General features: G+C 40.4%; 1 protein-coding gene across 3 annotated transcripts in view; it reads right to left on the bottom strand.

Annotated features, from left to right (window-relative positions):
* The window catches only part of MAP4K5 (mitogen-activated protein kinase kinase kinase kinase 5), a 69,389-nt gene that overhangs the window by 12,923 nt on the left and 40,822 nt on the right, over nucleotides 1–15,644 (bottom strand). The window contains exons 8-22 of one of the 3 annotated variants that reach the window (XM_080592669.1): nucleotides 15,507–15,579; nucleotides 14,390–14,521; nucleotides 13,765–13,827; nucleotides 12,322–12,403; nucleotides 11,591–11,707; nucleotides 11,148–11,226; nucleotides 9,869–9,927; nucleotides 8,786–8,850; nucleotides 6,044–6,088; nucleotides 5,063–5,105; nucleotides 4,451–4,604; nucleotides 3,765–3,862; nucleotides 3,608–3,649; nucleotides 2,875–2,959; nucleotides 2,703–2,782 (exon numbers count right to left, since the gene is read on the bottom strand). In XM_080592669.1, coding sequence (XP_080448795.1) covers nucleotides 2,703–2,782; nucleotides 2,875–2,959; nucleotides 3,608–3,649; nucleotides 3,765–3,862; nucleotides 4,451–4,604; nucleotides 5,063–5,105; nucleotides 6,044–6,088; nucleotides 8,786–8,850; nucleotides 9,869–9,927; nucleotides 11,148–11,226; nucleotides 11,591–11,707; nucleotides 12,322–12,403; nucleotides 13,765–13,827; nucleotides 14,390–14,521; nucleotides 15,507–15,579 — 1,217 coding nt within the window. Of the gene's footprint in view, nucleotides 1–2,702; nucleotides 2,783–2,874; nucleotides 2,960–3,607; nucleotides 3,650–3,764; nucleotides 3,863–4,393; nucleotides 4,605–5,062; nucleotides 5,106–6,043; nucleotides 6,089–8,785; nucleotides 8,851–9,868; nucleotides 9,928–11,147; nucleotides 11,227–11,590; nucleotides 11,708–12,321; nucleotides 12,404–13,764; nucleotides 13,828–14,389; nucleotides 14,522–15,506; nucleotides 15,580–15,644 lie in introns of all 3 variants that reach the window. The other 2 variants (XM_080592667.1, XM_080592668.1) reach the window with 2 other exon arrangements.

The raw sequence follows: 15,644 nt of genomic DNA, 5'->3' as shown, positions 1-15,644 counted from the left end.
ACAATGTAATACTGCACCAAGTACTCTGCCAGGTGCCAAGGTTCTTCAGCTTGGAAACCTGCCGAGCCAGACAGGGGTTCTATGCTCTTAGTGATCTTCAGAGGATTCATCTTCCATAAATTTGCCCAGACTCCCCTCTGAACTCGTGTAATTCCTAGCATTTGTAACTCCCCACAGCAAAACATCCCAGGCCAGTTACCCACTGTTTATTTTTAATTTGGCTTCCGTTAGCTTCATTTGATGCTGCCACTGGAAGAGAAGGGGTACAGTTCTCTGTGAACCCTCTCCAAGCTATCACAAGGTGGGTATTTGTTGTTTCCACCCCAAACCTTAAGTATCACACACATACAATACAGAAAATGAAAACAAGGGTGCGAGGTTGAAGAGAAAATCACAGGATAAGCCTGAAGAAAGAAACTTAAAGGTTAAGATGCAAATCCGATTACCAATGCAAAGTACACAAAGGCAACGAGAGAAGTCAATAAATGTGGTAACTGGGAAAACAAATGGCTAGGACCCCAGCTTGACAGAAGTGAAAATTCATCTGAACTGCATGATTAGCACAGTTAGTGGCACTGGGGTAGAAACTTGTGCTAGAAGCAGATAAAAAACACATTAATCATTATTCTGACTACATATACTCATGTCGGCAGGCCCCCCAAAAGTTTACTTCACAGTACTTAAGAACTGGCTCAAACCCCAAGGCCTCAGTAACAATTATTTTCAAAGCTGTTGGAGGACGACCAAGGACCTCAGGAAGGACAAACTCAGCACCTAGGCTGAACTCTGAGAGCGGCAAAAAAGCCTGGCGGACTGACTGGTCATCTGGGGTAGCACAAGAACAAGCCACCCACTTTGTAATTACCAAGAGGATAACACGAGAAGATAGTGCAGACTTGTGCAGAAGGGGCTGCATTTGAACATCAGAATTTTCTTTTTCAACAGAGTAACTGCCCTGCTGGGTGCACTGAAACATGAAACAGATGTGAAGGACTTTGTCTCACGAAGTAAAAGAAAATGCAGAAAGAAAATATGAAAACAAGAGTATCTATCAGAAATTTGCTATTTAGTAGGGGAAAAGGGCAGCCTGCAGATACATAGTGTCTTTTCTACGTGTGGTTCTGTTCAGCATTTTCACTGAGAAATTAGTAATGGAGTGAGAGTGTGCTTCTGAAATCAGTAGATACTATCCTTGGAGAGACAACAAGCACTTTGGAGGATGTGATCAGAATTAAAAATTTGAGAAACGGTTAAAAAAAATCTCAAGCACCAACATTTAGTGGGGAGGAATCATGTAATGAATAAATGCAAACAGGGAAACAACTGGCATGGCTGAAGCACTGCTGTAAAGCCTCTGGGGTTTGTAGTGAATCACAGGTAACCTCTGCCAACTGAGGATGCTCTCACAGAAAAGGAAACTCTCATTGTGGGATGCATTAAATGTCATAAGTAGATAGTGCTAGGTTCTCTCTACCAAACACTGCCATGTTTAACCTCTTGATACAAAAAAAAAGCATCTGGAAGAGTCTAGAGAAGACTGTCACATAAAATAAATTAGGAAAATATACAAAAAACAGATTAGTTTTACTAACTGAGGGAAGAGAAAATTGAGGTAAGGCCAGGTGGTCACCAACAGTAGTCACCACATTTTTGGGAAACCTGTTACAAAAGTAAATCGTTGTTCCCCATGTGGAACAACCCAAACCATTCTTTGATTCTATGATGCCATGTCTGCTGATGCTACAAAAAGATTAAAAAAAAAACAAACTTCATATTCAACGTTCTTCTATTGCATTCAGGTACATGGCCCTCCCTCTCAACGTGCAAGCGTCTTCTCGCTATATTACATTCAAATTCAGATTTCTCACCATCAAGCCATTTCTAACCTTCTCTTGTTTTGTCTGTGCCAAGCTACCCCCTCCCTGACCTTGCTGAACTGCTTCCCCCTTTCTTTTGCCCCTGAAGTTCTGTCTTCTATCAAGAACTTCCCAGAAACAAAGGACTTTTTTCCTCTTAAGCACAGACATCTACACAATGCCCTTTCTGTGAAATCATCTTTCTCTCACTATTAGTCATAGATATCCACCTCGTCACCTGTGGCTTTTGTCCTGTGCCATGTCTTGACCGAATGTAACACTTTAGAGGCCTGAAGTGCCTTTGTGAACTGCTTTTGAAGGCTGCAGGTGTACATCTCATTATCAGCCTCTGTCAATGCTTCCCTTGCAAAAACACCCTGCTACTTCTGACTCTAAAAAGGCAAATGTAACAACACCATGATTTTATGAAGTGGAAGCTCTTTGGAAAGGGTTAGAGAGCCCATGAAAACTGAAGCAAATGCATACTTATTGGTGGTAACACCACCAACTAAACTAAATGGCTGAGGGCTTTGGTAGCATGTAGTGGAGAAGCAATATGCCATCTAGTGGAGATAAAATGAAGAAAGAAAAGGTAGGTAATCAGTTGTCTCCACAGAGAAGAAAGCTAGTTTAGTACAGAGGTCCTTTGAAAGCAGTGTTATATAAAGAGCAACAACAAAATCAGGTAAGGGAACTACTAATTTTAAGACTTCCAGTGTTTACTTCGATGTGAATCAGTTTATGCCACAAAGTTTGGCATCCCATCTACCCCCCCTTTAATATAAAACTTTCTTGCTTCATAGTATTGCTAAATCTATTGTGTGTGTTCAATACACCAAAGATCACCTGTTCCATTGTTGCTTCGTGAAGTTCATTCAGATTCAAAGTATAGATACCTTCTTCTGTTCCAAAGATAATGTACTGATCTATAAAATTAAGAGAAATGGTTTATTTCACAAGCTCATTAGCACTTTAGTAACAGGCAGCCTTCACATACAAACACAAAAAGTAACTTTACCTTTAGTATCTGGATGTATCCACGATGTTGCACAATTAATCTTCAAGGGACAACCATCAAAGACTTTGGAAAAACATGCTCCCATCTGAAAGACACAAAAAATGAAACCTGAAACATGTTTCTAGTATAAAGGTCTTAACTTCTGGCACTTGGCTACTTAGCACAGGATTGTACACCCAGCATGGCCCTCTCCTCTTCAGACACAAACTTACTCTAACCCGCTTTGATGGAAAACATTTTTATCTTTCCCCCCCAATTACAATGCAGCCTTCCAAACCTTTTCATAGACTTCATATACATTAAGAAATGCAAAGAGTGATCAAAACAATATGGACAATTCTTACCTACTAGGTAAGAAGACTGAGTGCTTATGCAACTGTGTAAGAAAGCAAATCAAGCAGAAACATTCAGGCAAGTAACACCCTCTCCAATCGCTACCTCCTTCCCCCCTTTCTCTGGATTAAACAGGGAATGCCACTGGAGATCACAGCCCACAGAGCCAGTGAAGTCCCCATCTCTTCACATCCTGACTGAATGGTGAAGGGAAGTTTTTAAGAAAAGGAAACAAGTATCTTGGATTCAGTGCACAAATAACTGTGAAAAGTAATTGGCTACGACGTGCACATCAGCCCAGATGAGGTGGTGGCTCATTCTAGAATAAACCTTTCTGACACTGGAGAGATGACATGATGGCAGACTTCCAATAATTCCCACTGCAAATGAGGCTTCTTACCAGCACCTTCGGTGTGGGTGGTAAACCATTGATCGCTGGCTTCTGCGGGAAGAGAGAAGGATCATAAAATAGCTCCCATGCACTGAAATAAAACTAGCTAGCTTGAAATGATATGTGAAATAGGGCAACTGATCAGACTGAGAGCCACAATACTTACAGGAAAATCTCTTTTCTCTTTTTTACGTGGCAGCTGAGGGATTTGTCCAGATCCTTCTGCATTTTCTTCAATTAGTTTCAACATGCCATCCCCATTTCCTAGAAGGAAGCCCAGGCACATTTTGGAACTCACTTGACATAACGAAATAGAAAATATTTTGCTGCCCTATTCTCTCTTCTCCCTGTGCCTAGTGGGAGTACAGCATAGTGAACTCTGAAACTTGCGTATACACTTCTCAGGTGGCTGAACCCTTTCAAGAGCAGCTGGCTACTCTTCTGCATGCAAAGCTACACAGTAAAAAAGGCTTCCCATTATCCAAACAGTCCCCAGGCTGAACAGGATTGAGAATAAAGCTGTGGCAACGTCCTCACAGATGGTTCTTCCTGCACACTTGTTTTTATGTTATTCCTGCAGGCAATAGTATTGACTGGCTGAGCATCCCTGCTTTGGGAAGGACATTTCCACCACGGGTCATGGCTCTAACAAGAACCAGCACACATGTAAAAAGGACAGGTTCACTTCATGGTCAGCCTGTATTAAAATAACCATCTTCTGAGAACAGAGCTGACTCCCAAACTGATTTCCTTTTAAAGGAAACAAGGCACCTTTAGGAAGTGCAATGCATTTACCCAAGTCGCTGTATCTAGCTGTGAGCAATCCTGGGCTACTGATGCTGCTGGTCATACCAATGGGGGAAGAATCAGTCTGAGGCCCACAAACAGGAATACTCTGTCTCCTATGAGCTGGTGGGGCTCTGTTCTGTGAGTCGGGGAAATGTTTTATCGTCTGAGATTTCTCATCATCCGGGAGATTTTCCTCGGGATAACTGTTTATTCTTGGCTGCAACAAACAAAAGAGGTGACGATTACCTGGGAAATGGCATCTGGAAGCATACACTTAAAGCAAATTTTAGTTCAAGTCACACTGCTTCTGCATTAGAAAAATAAATACGTAAATCAGCCTTTGAACAAAGCCGTTTGTCAGAAGAATAATCTAAGAGGTATTCCTTCTCTGATGGAAAAATCCCAGCAGCGGGCACAACGCTGACTGAGAGGCCATTCCGCACAGCATGCTCTCTTTAGAGAGAAAATACCTAACACTCACTTTGTCTAGAACAGCGCACAAGGCCAGCAGTTCCCAAAGGTCAAGACTGCACAGACTGCAAGTCAGCATAAAATACATGAAGTCAGCTAGCAAATGGCATTTAAGAGAATTTATAACCTACCGAGAGCATCCAACATAAGCACAGCAGAGGCTGCACGAGTGGGGTTTTGCTGCCTAAAACCACAGTCACTTACCTTAGGAGGTAGAGGAGGTGGCCCTGCTCGCTTTAGTGTTGATCTGAAATAAAAAGGCGTAGAAGTTGTCTTAGTTAAATCAACAATATAAATAGACTTGCTTGAGAACAAAGACTGTAAATGATACAAGCCAGACGCATAGAAAAGACTGATCACAGCTTTGCATGAACAGTGTTAAACTAGAAGTCCAAGGGTGGAAAAATAAAAAAGCATGTTAATCTTGTTAGAAGTGTTGTTTTTGATAAACTCATGTTCTTTCATAAACGTAGACATTAGCGAGCGTTCTGTGATGAAGGGTATTGAAATTTTCAAAGCACACATGTTAAAGGACTAGTTCTCTGAAGGCACCCCACTTCCGCTGCTTGGATTTTACTTTTGCACTCGTTTTTTGTCGTAAATTCTTCCTGACAGTGAAAATGCTGCATTTCCGGATCAGCCAGTAAATCACAGAGCAATGTTCTCCCCCAGTTTTTCCCAAGTGACAAAACAAGTTCATTGGACATCTACTAACAGCAACCCCAACTGCACCTGAACTTTGGGCCAACCAACAAAAGGGTTCACAGCCGTTCGGTGCAGCTTGCTGTTTTTCAGCGCAGTTCTGGATCACTCAAACGTCTGGGTAACAGGAGTTGCACAAACCCCCCCGGAGCTCTGCAGGAATATTTGCATGCCCATTGCCGCTATGAGGCCTGGCAGACTAGTCAACACGAAGTCTACTTTCAAGTATTAGGCACTTCCACACATCCTAAAATAACCTCAGGAAGGAGAGCAAAGGAAGAAAGCATTGCTTTGCGTACATTCTCCAGATGATCAGATAAACAGTCAAGCGTGCGTTAGATCTTTGAGAGCAGCCAGCCCTCGCTTCTACGGGTGGCAAAGCTGCCTGCAGCATTTTAGGGGATGCGATTTTGCCAGAACGCTGCCTGCTTAGCGAGAGCCACACGGAGTAAATGCAACTGTACACGAAGGAGGTTCACTCACTCTTCAACATCTTCACTCCCATCGCCAAATTTTGTAAGCAGTCCCCTAGGTGAAATGTTTATAACATTAGGAGCTCTGCTCTAAGGTTGACATGTGCAACCGAACTGATCGGTGACAATACCATTCACTTTTGTAACGAGCATCTCCAGCCCTTTACAAAACACGGTGCTTCTCTCTCACTGCATTAAGCCCTTTTCAATTCAGCACAGTCGCTTCCTTTCCCTCCCTCCCTCACCGCCCACCCCCAAGAACCATTTCAGCTCTCTTCCACACAAGATACCATCAACTAATCTTTCCTCTTCCTACATGGTATTTTAAATATTGCTGAAATGCCTAATAATAGAAACAACAACAAAAAAAAAGAAAACTAAGGAAGTTACAAAAGGAGAAAAGCCTCTACAAAGAAGAAATAGTGAAATAGTGGAAAATTGCTTCCTTGAGTGTTGTATGCTCAAGACACAGACTGTTTCCCACAACAGTGGGAACTTTTCTTTCAAAGCCAGCAAAAGGTAAAAAAAGAAATTGTGACTAGAGGATCAGAGAAGCGCCGAAAATGTCATTCTAGAACAACAAAAAAAATAATTGATCATTACACATCCAAATGCATTCCTTAGTATGCTGTGGTGGTACCGTGAAGTCCAGGCCTCTGCAGTCAGCAGCTCTGCAATGGAAGCAGCAGCTCGCAAGCTGGCTGTCTCGGTGCTCCAGCAGAGGCAGGCTTCTTCGGGCTGTAGAAGCCTGGTGCAACCCAAGACTCTGCAGACAAGTCAGCCTACAGTGCAGACACTCCCAAACCCCACCACCACACACGTCACCCAGTGAGGAATGGCTACAGGGGTAACTAATGGGAAATTCAGAACATATTACCCAAAAACTAATCCAACCACATATGGATTGCTATACAATTTCCCTACAATTTATTTGTTTTGAAGGAAAAGCAGTTGTCACCAGGAGCTAGTAAAAAAAAAGAAAGGCCTACCCATCAGCAAAAAAATACGTCCATAATATAAAAAATCTACACAGGAAGTCATTTAAAATACTACAATAAGGGTGAGAAGAGCCAACGAGTACATTCAATCTTCAGGTACAATTTCTGATATGCCTCTTTCCACTGACATAATTCCCAGATCAAACATAACAATTGCCATTATTCTGATAAAAGCCAAGGGACATGAAAAGCAAGTCCGTCTGTCTGTCTTCCCCCAGCACGCATCCTCTCTTCACATCCCTGGTGTTGTTCTGAATTGCTGGGGACAGAGGAGCTATGCATTTCCTGTTTATCTTTTTAAACTGGAAGTGGATTCCAAGTAAGCGGCACAGACTGACCATCCAGAAGTTTTATGACTATTCTCCTTTCAATCAGAGAGATTGTGTACTGAATCCGTATCTATTTACAAAGTTATAGCCCTAGCAACGCTTGCTACAGCTACATCCATTCTGCAATATAGTCTGGTATGGACAATCTTAATAATGGCAGAGAGACAGAACCAAGTCAGTAAGTCACTTCGCAGGGAGGATATGAGGATGAGAAATCAGAGCTTTCCTCCCTCCCTGCTCCTCGACCCTGCAGATTCCAGCTGTCTGCAGAAAACTCACCACTCATGAGAACGGCTTGCAATCTTTTAGTTCATCAGGGTCACACAAGCAAAGAACATGAACAAAGGAAGGAAAGAAGCCACTGTCATTACTGGACAGAGAAAGGCAGGGTCTAGAAAGCCACCCTGAACTTTTACTACGATGACAGTGAGAACAGAAAAATGGGTTGAACTTAAATAGACCCAAACACCAGCAATCTACGTGACAAGGTCAGCCTTCCAGGGGGCTGGAGTGTCAGCTGACAGGTTGTGCAAGACTTTATCTGCAAAAAAGCCAAAGAAATTTACTGTGTGCTGCTCAGTTCCAAATAAAGATGGGAAAGAAGCTCTTTGAGCCTCAATTATTTGAACTGAAATACCATCTTTCCCTACATATGTGCACCACTATTACTAAACATTCATATCGCTCAATACAAATTCAAAGGTTGCCTTTAAAGGCAGAATCTGGTGGTTTGCAGCAAAAGGAAGCCACATACGTGTTAAATTCAGTCCTAACTTGGACACAGTTGTGCCCCCTTACTTCAGGCCTGCTTTAGCCCAGAGGAAATCAGTTAGAGCATATCTTTGCCTAAAACACTGCACCCCTTAACACTATACGGCTGTTATTATAGATTGCGCTAAGCAGACACCCACAGCAGCAGCCGCGCAGTCACACCACGAAATCTTCAGAACTGGTTTCTCCTCGCTTACTGGCAAAGACCTGCCCTTCAGCACTGCGAAAATATTTGCCACAGGATGTCACAACTACAGAAGTGGCTCACAAGAGACGTGCAAGGGTAGTGCAGGAGCCTGAACTCAGCCCTTGCAAGGTTTCTGATTTCGCTTCAGAAAATTGGCTTTGGCAATGTTATTTCAGCATGGCAGACATACACGTGTATGTTTTGCTTTCCATCTACAACTGGGAGCTACAATAAATTTAAAATAAACTACTGTTCATTATTAAAAGAGATTAAAATCCATTCTCCAAGACAATGACCAACCAACAGTAGAAGGATGACTGAAAACTGGGTAAAATCTCCTTTGATTTTATAAATATTAAAATAAATTTGGGCTTAAGGTTTGATTTTCCACCACAATTTATTTCTTTCAGACTATATTTTGATATTAAGTCACAGAAATACAAGATGTTTTAAAACTCCATACTTACCTGCTGCTTCCACCTTCAACAAAAGGATTCCAATGTGAAGCAAAGTCATTGCCAGCTGCCACCACCTGAGGATGAAGAGATTTTCATTTTTTTTTCCTATCAAACTGAATCCACAGCACGTGAAGAAGCCTGGGAGATTCCCAAACTCTGCAGAATGACCCATTAGCAATAAATAAAATTCCAAAGTGAGGTAATGTTTCACAATATAGTTACAAAACAATTACTGAAAAGATATTTTCTTCTTAGATTCAGACTGAAAAGCAGCATCTGGAAATGGTATAATGCCAGTATCAAGTAACGTTAAATAGCATGAAAGCAAAAACTTATGGTGAAAACTCAGTAAGGATTTTCCACTCGGGGCACTTCCAAGACACTCTTCCAACAAGAGAACATAGTGCAGCCACCTCCAAACTCGTATGAAATACTGTCAGGGAAGGCTGGGGGCATTGCTGTCACCATACCAAGGGGACCTCATCAGTAACAACATGTACAAGTCTCTGAAGTCACATGCAAATAAGATGAACTTGTATCCACCTGGTGAACTCGAGTACAGCTTTAAAAAAATAGGAGTGGGATTTTTCTGGAACACCGAGCACTGGTTTCTCCAAATCAAAATTAATGGCAGCTGTTGCTATTCACAACACTTATTAAAAAATGGAGCCCTTTTAAACAGTCACATACTAACCCAAAAGAACGTTAATTAGCTGATCTGAAGCAAACTGCTGAGAACTGGAATAAACAGCAGCAGCTCACAGGGGGCAAAAAGTCTGCATGCAAGTTGGCTGGGCTCCAAGAAACAAGCAGCAAATAAACTCTGATGATGGTAAGATCAGGGACTCAAATGCAGAACAGCCTCTCCACATTATCAAATTAATTGGCACTTGTTGTTTTCATCTGAGCATGACTCTCTGCACAAAGCATAGAGGGCAATTCATTTTCTTAAAAATGTTTCGATTGTCCAGGGACCAAGAGTAGCCTTCTCATGACTTTGTACTTCAGACATAAATTACTTAGAGCTGAACCACAAAGCAATGAAGATGCTAAGATTTTAGTAAAGGAAGGAAAAAACAAACTTGTCCTTACCATTTCATCCCGAGCTTCAGTTTCTTTCCGTAGAGGGGGCTCAAACTGGAGCTTATCAACTACAAAACATAACGTTGTCAACTTTAATACATACAACATTACGCTAATGTCCCTTCGATGCTTACTACAGGGAAGCACATGCCGTAGCACAACAAAATAACGTACACAACACTTAATTTGCCTATTAAATGACTACCACTATAAATATCATTATTGCCTAAATGCTTAAATTCACAAATTTGAAACCCACAAGAAACAGATGAAAAGTAAATAGCAAGTCATAATATGAAAGCAAACTAAAATGTAATTGTGTAACCACGTTATTTTTAAATGCACATGAAAGAAAAAAAGGGGCTGTTAACACTAAGCTTCCTAAAAGCGAGACCTACGTGACTCAGAGGAGCGGCTAGTATTTATATTACAACAGGCGTTTGTCCAAACCTGAAGAAAGGCAGTTTCTGCCCTCAAAATTTCAACTTAGATCCAACTGAGTAGAGCATTAACATTGTTTTAAAAGTAAAGAAAAGGTTTTATGAAAAGAAAATGCACTAAGTTGACAGACACCCTTGTGAGGACAGCTATTAAAAGTGCTCCAACACGGTCAAGAAAAGGTTTAACTTGTGAACTTGAAACAGTGTAAAGACAAACACAAAATGCTACCTTTTTTACAGTTTTCTCATCACAGAATGAAAGCCAATGTATTCACGTGAAAAGATGCCCTCCTAATTATCAAGTCACTCTTAATTTTTATGTGCTTCCAGTTAGTGTTTTTGATGTTTTAAGTAAGGCTTAAAGTCTGACAAGATCACAGAACTGAAAGACTATACTGGTCATAAAAAGTTTCTGCCTGAACTTTACTATGCAGCAATGAGATGAAATGAAACAGCAGAATAATAGGCAAGTTTTAGTTTTGTTTTTGGAAAAATGGCACTGGCCTAGGCTGCCCAGAGGGGCTGTGGCTGCCCCGTCCCTGGCAGCGCCCAAGGCCAGGCTGGATGGGGCTGGGGGCAACCTGGGCTGGCAGGAGGGGTCCCTGCCCATGGCAGGGGCTGGAATTAGATGGGCTGTAAGGTCCCTTCCAATCCAAACCATTCTACAATTCTATTAAAATATCATTGAAGATTCATGTCTGTGCACTGTTTCTTCAGGTTTCATTTCTCAAATGTGTCAACAGCAGGAAAGACTTTCCAGGGTACGCAACTGAAGAATGACTACAACATCCTCTCTTGGCAGAAACAAATCAACGCCATCATACGGGCAAATTATATCTGGAACTTACAGTTTATCTCTGATGCTGTTCTTTCTGCCCTAACATTCCTGTTCGTAGAACGAATCGTATGGCGAATAACAGAGTGAGGCTGCAAGAGTTGTAAACAGAAAAAAAATTAGAAAAATTATGTGCATTTCTGTTGGATCTCAATCAAGAATCAAACCAACAAAGAGAAAGAATAGCTGTTGCAGAGCCACACACCATAACATACATTGTCTTTGTCCAAGCCAAGACCCTGCACAAACCGCACACAGGAACTTCATATACACTCCACAGCAAAAGTGTGACAAGCTCTGACAAGATTTCCTGGTTCCTCCAGCACAGTAGCTTACAGGAACTCTAAAAATGTTGGGGCAGTGCCCCTCTCAAGCTGGAGTCTTACGTAATGAAAGCAAAGCAAGATATCTAAATGCTGGGTTTACCTAAAGGGAGAAAATAAAAGATATTCTCACCTCAAAATCATCATCATCAACTTCATTGTAGTGTGTATGGTTGTCAGGATTATTAACTTTGTCCAACAGCTCAACAGCTAAAGACCTTGAAAGACCAGGCTGACCTACAAAGCTATGCTAAAATCATAAAAAAGAACAAGTTATAATATGCAGCTGATATGCAACTTCCAATAATAAACACCCAATATACAACTTCACTGAGTTTTGCCTCATTTGGGGGCTCGAGTATTTCTTTAATGACTCCATAGTGACTATCCCCTCTGTAAGCATGGAAATGGCACACTTTTGACAGTTGGAAATTAAACTCTGAGTCAAACAAACAGTTACACATTAACTTCATTTTTCACAAAAGTAGTTTGGTCAAATTTAGTAAGACAGATACATGAACAAATGCTAGCTATATAGATCAGTTTTCTGTTTGTGTGACAGGAAGGGTCAACATCCATGCAGCTATACCTAAGAGGCTGAGACATCCACTTGTGGAAAGGGCAGGCTGAAGAATGTAAGGCAATTTTCTGTAATTTTCCCTACCAAAAATCTTATAAAAATCCTGACCCTGAATAAAGTCTTGCCACTTCTTCTAGTCAACCATTGTCTCGTTCATTCAGGTTTCACCACCCATATTGTGGGAGAGAAAGAAAATTGTTCCAGTTCGATTTTCCATTGATTTGTTGCTCACTTTGAAGCAAGAGATCATTTACTAACATCACAAAACGTTCCAAGTCACTTACAGAAAGAAGTCTGTCTGCTGTTGGTCTCTTCTTTGGATTTTTTGTAAGTGCAATTTTGACAAAATTATGGAATGTTGATGACCTTAAAGGAAAATGAGGTTTTATATTTAATTTTTCAGGAAGATCATTTTGATTTTAACACAGAAACTAGACAGATTACAAAAGGATGCACTAAGTTAGAATGCTGTCCAAGCACCTCAATGCATCTCAGGTTTGAATCATTATGTTACCCAGTTAACAAAATAGGGAAAAAACCACATATGATTAATGGAACTTGCATGAAAAATGTTTTGGTAGGACACAGAAAAGAAACTAAGCACCTATGTTGCTATTTAAACTTTTTCCAGTTTCAACTGTTACAGAATTAGGTAGCAAAAGTAAAAATTGTAAATTAGGTACCTAGCAAAACCTCAAAATCCAAGCAAACCTATCAATTTCACTGCTCTTAGCAACAGGTAGGAAAATAAAATACAAAGTTCTAGACAAAGACTCAACTTACTCTTTAAAATATTTTGTTGCTATTTCCAGAACAATTTAGGTAAATTTGAAGTATGATTCGATGTTATGACTGGACCTACAAATTTTCAAGCATTTTTTTCCAGTTGCATTTGTGTTAGTGTAACTTCTGTGGACAACATGAGTCCAAGCACACTTGACTTCAAATCATGTTAAAAAACACATTTCCTCTTCTAGTTTTAACATCTACAAAAAGGACATCGGAGAAGTAACGCACGTTGATTGGCTGCGGTTACAGCGAGCAGTTTCGATTCAGGAGACAAACATTTAGAAGCGTTTTCTCCCTTCCTCTAGCACACACCTGTCTACCCAAATACATCAAGGTAAAAAGATTTTATAGCAAAATTGCAAGCAAAAAATCCAGAATTGTTTTGATAATAAAACATGAAAATTAATATGAAAATAAAATGTTATTAAGTACGACACAAAATCCTGCAGGCACTAGGAAGGTATCACAAGTTGAAGGAATTATCGCAGAATGTAAATTGGCAGAGGCACATACTTCAAGAAAGGATTAAACAATTACCTGTCCCATTAACAGTGGCAAATACCTTATAAATAGGAATTAAATGGAAAGGATAAAAATAGCTTTTCTTCCTAAGACCCAAGAAGGGAGATTTCACATCCACGTTGATCACTGGTAGGGGGCAATTCACAAAGTAAGACTGTCCCGTCCCATACTGCTGGTTTTCTGCCACGTCAGCAAATACCTGCTGCTGGACCTCAGTTCTCTCTCATTTATTTTCACATTGCAACAACCGACTGGCTGTTTCTCAGTGAAACAACTTCTGGGTGAAATCACCTCTCTGAGTTACTGAGTTTAAAACTAGCCCACACTATTTGTCACAATGCTCCATCTTCAATAATGACAAATCATTTTCTCATATTATCTGCAAAATATTGAACAAAGGAAAGGGTTTAACCTACCATTTTGCTTTTTCCTTTAGCTTTGGTGGTTGAAAGTTACTTTTTGACATTAAAAACAAGGCCCTAAAGGTAAAGGAAGAATAATGTCATCATAAGGTAAAAAAACCCAACAAATTATATATATATAATATATATATATAAATATAATATATATATATTTCATTCCAACATCTGAACACTTTAAATTTATAATTCATGATAAGAATCATTCTGGTGAAACTGGATTATAGTCTATACTGTGTTAGAGGACAGATGCGATAAAGTTGATCGTTTTCTTATCCTTAAATAAAATCTTTTTAATGCCATGCATAATCTTGTTAAACCTAAGGCTACAGGTTTCTTTAGCGATTTACTCTACCTGTTCTTAATCACAGTGTTACTGACACTATGAATTTCTTTTGTTAAATTAAAAGATTACCGTTTATAATTTCAATTCTAAATTTAAGTCTTTGGCTTCAGACTGGTATCTTAAAAACAGACATAGCTCATGCAGAAAGCAATTGATGAAGGAATACTAGTGTGGGTTTCTAAGTCTGAGCTATGAAGAAGGCTGAAGTGTATCGTAACAGCCCCTGCTAGGACTGAAGAGGATGTGGAAGGTAAGCAAGCTCCGCTGCCAGCAGACCTCATGGGGTGCAGATCGAACATGGGTGGCTGAAGCTCCGCAAGCTCAATGGCTGTTATGCCGACCGCCCAGATATCGCAGAGCTGGTTGTATCCACCGTTCTTTTCCACTGCCGCAACTTCTGGGGCCATCCTTTAAAAGCAAAGGCATCGTTCAGTCAGCGCATACAGAAGAGAACCAAATCTGAATCACTGCCTGCATGCAGGAGTCACGCAGCACTTTATGTAATGCTAGTGCAGAAAACCCCACAAAGGACACAAGGAAGGCAGAAGCCTGCTGTCGCCTCCCCAGCATCAGGGGAGAAAAGAAACACAGAGGTTGCGTGTTCTGCCTAAGGTTGTGAACTTGCCAGCAAAGCTAGGAATAGAACCTGAGTCTCATGATTCCTGGCGAAATGCTTTAATGACCAGATAATCTTCCTGCCCTGAGTCCTCATGCTGCACCAGGATAAGGAGGGCAGCAAACAATTAGAAGCCGTTGTCTGAATTAAGCTGTATGAACGCAGTCAGTCTATACTAAGAATATCGCCCTGGAGAAAGGCATCCTAACTGCACCACAGTAATGCCAGAATTCAAAGGCAGTTACATTTGCATATTCATCCAGCTCAAGATTTACACTGATAAGTTAGCATATTAAAAGCTGTCTCGCACAGAAATTAGGTACTAGAGATGATTAAAAGATAAAAATCTTTTTCTTTGCAATTTCTTCTGCACAGCAGAAATCTGAAAGACATCATTTAGTTTATTCACTAGAAGAATAAGAAGCTGGCGAGAAACTAAATGACCATTGCATATCTGGAAAAAAGGGGAGAATGTTTTGCATTAACAAAGTTGAGAGAAATCTGAGGCCTCAAACACCAGGTAGATTATGTTACAGCAACGGACCAGCTACAGTCAGCGGTTCCCAGACTTCTACTCTTCGGCATTTTACTTGGAAGAAAGCGAATGTATTCATTTGCTATATATATATATATTTTAAAATACATGCATATACTTCTGTATTTATTTACTTATTTATACACACATACTTCAGCATGTGTATTTTAGAATTCTTGGCATGATTTGTAAATACAGACTTAGCTTTGCATGCAATCATAGAAATGGAAGTAGTTTATTACCAGTAAGGGGTACCAATAAACGATTTCCTCTTTGCAATGGTGGCTGTTATTTTTGCTGCTACACCGAAGTCAGCTGGAAAATGAAATTATCATATATTTAGAAATTTAGATTTTAACACTCCAATTCAATTCTAGGAA

The sequence above is a fragment of the Anser brachyrhynchus genome, assembly GCF_964034855.1.
Source record: "Anser brachyrhynchus genome assembly, chromosome: 5".
Taxonomy (NCBI): domain Eukaryota; kingdom Metazoa; phylum Chordata; class Aves; order Anseriformes; family Anatidae; genus Anser; species Anser brachyrhynchus.
Note: the sequence above shows the minus strand (reverse complement) of the source record. Positions and strands in the feature narration are given on the sequence as shown.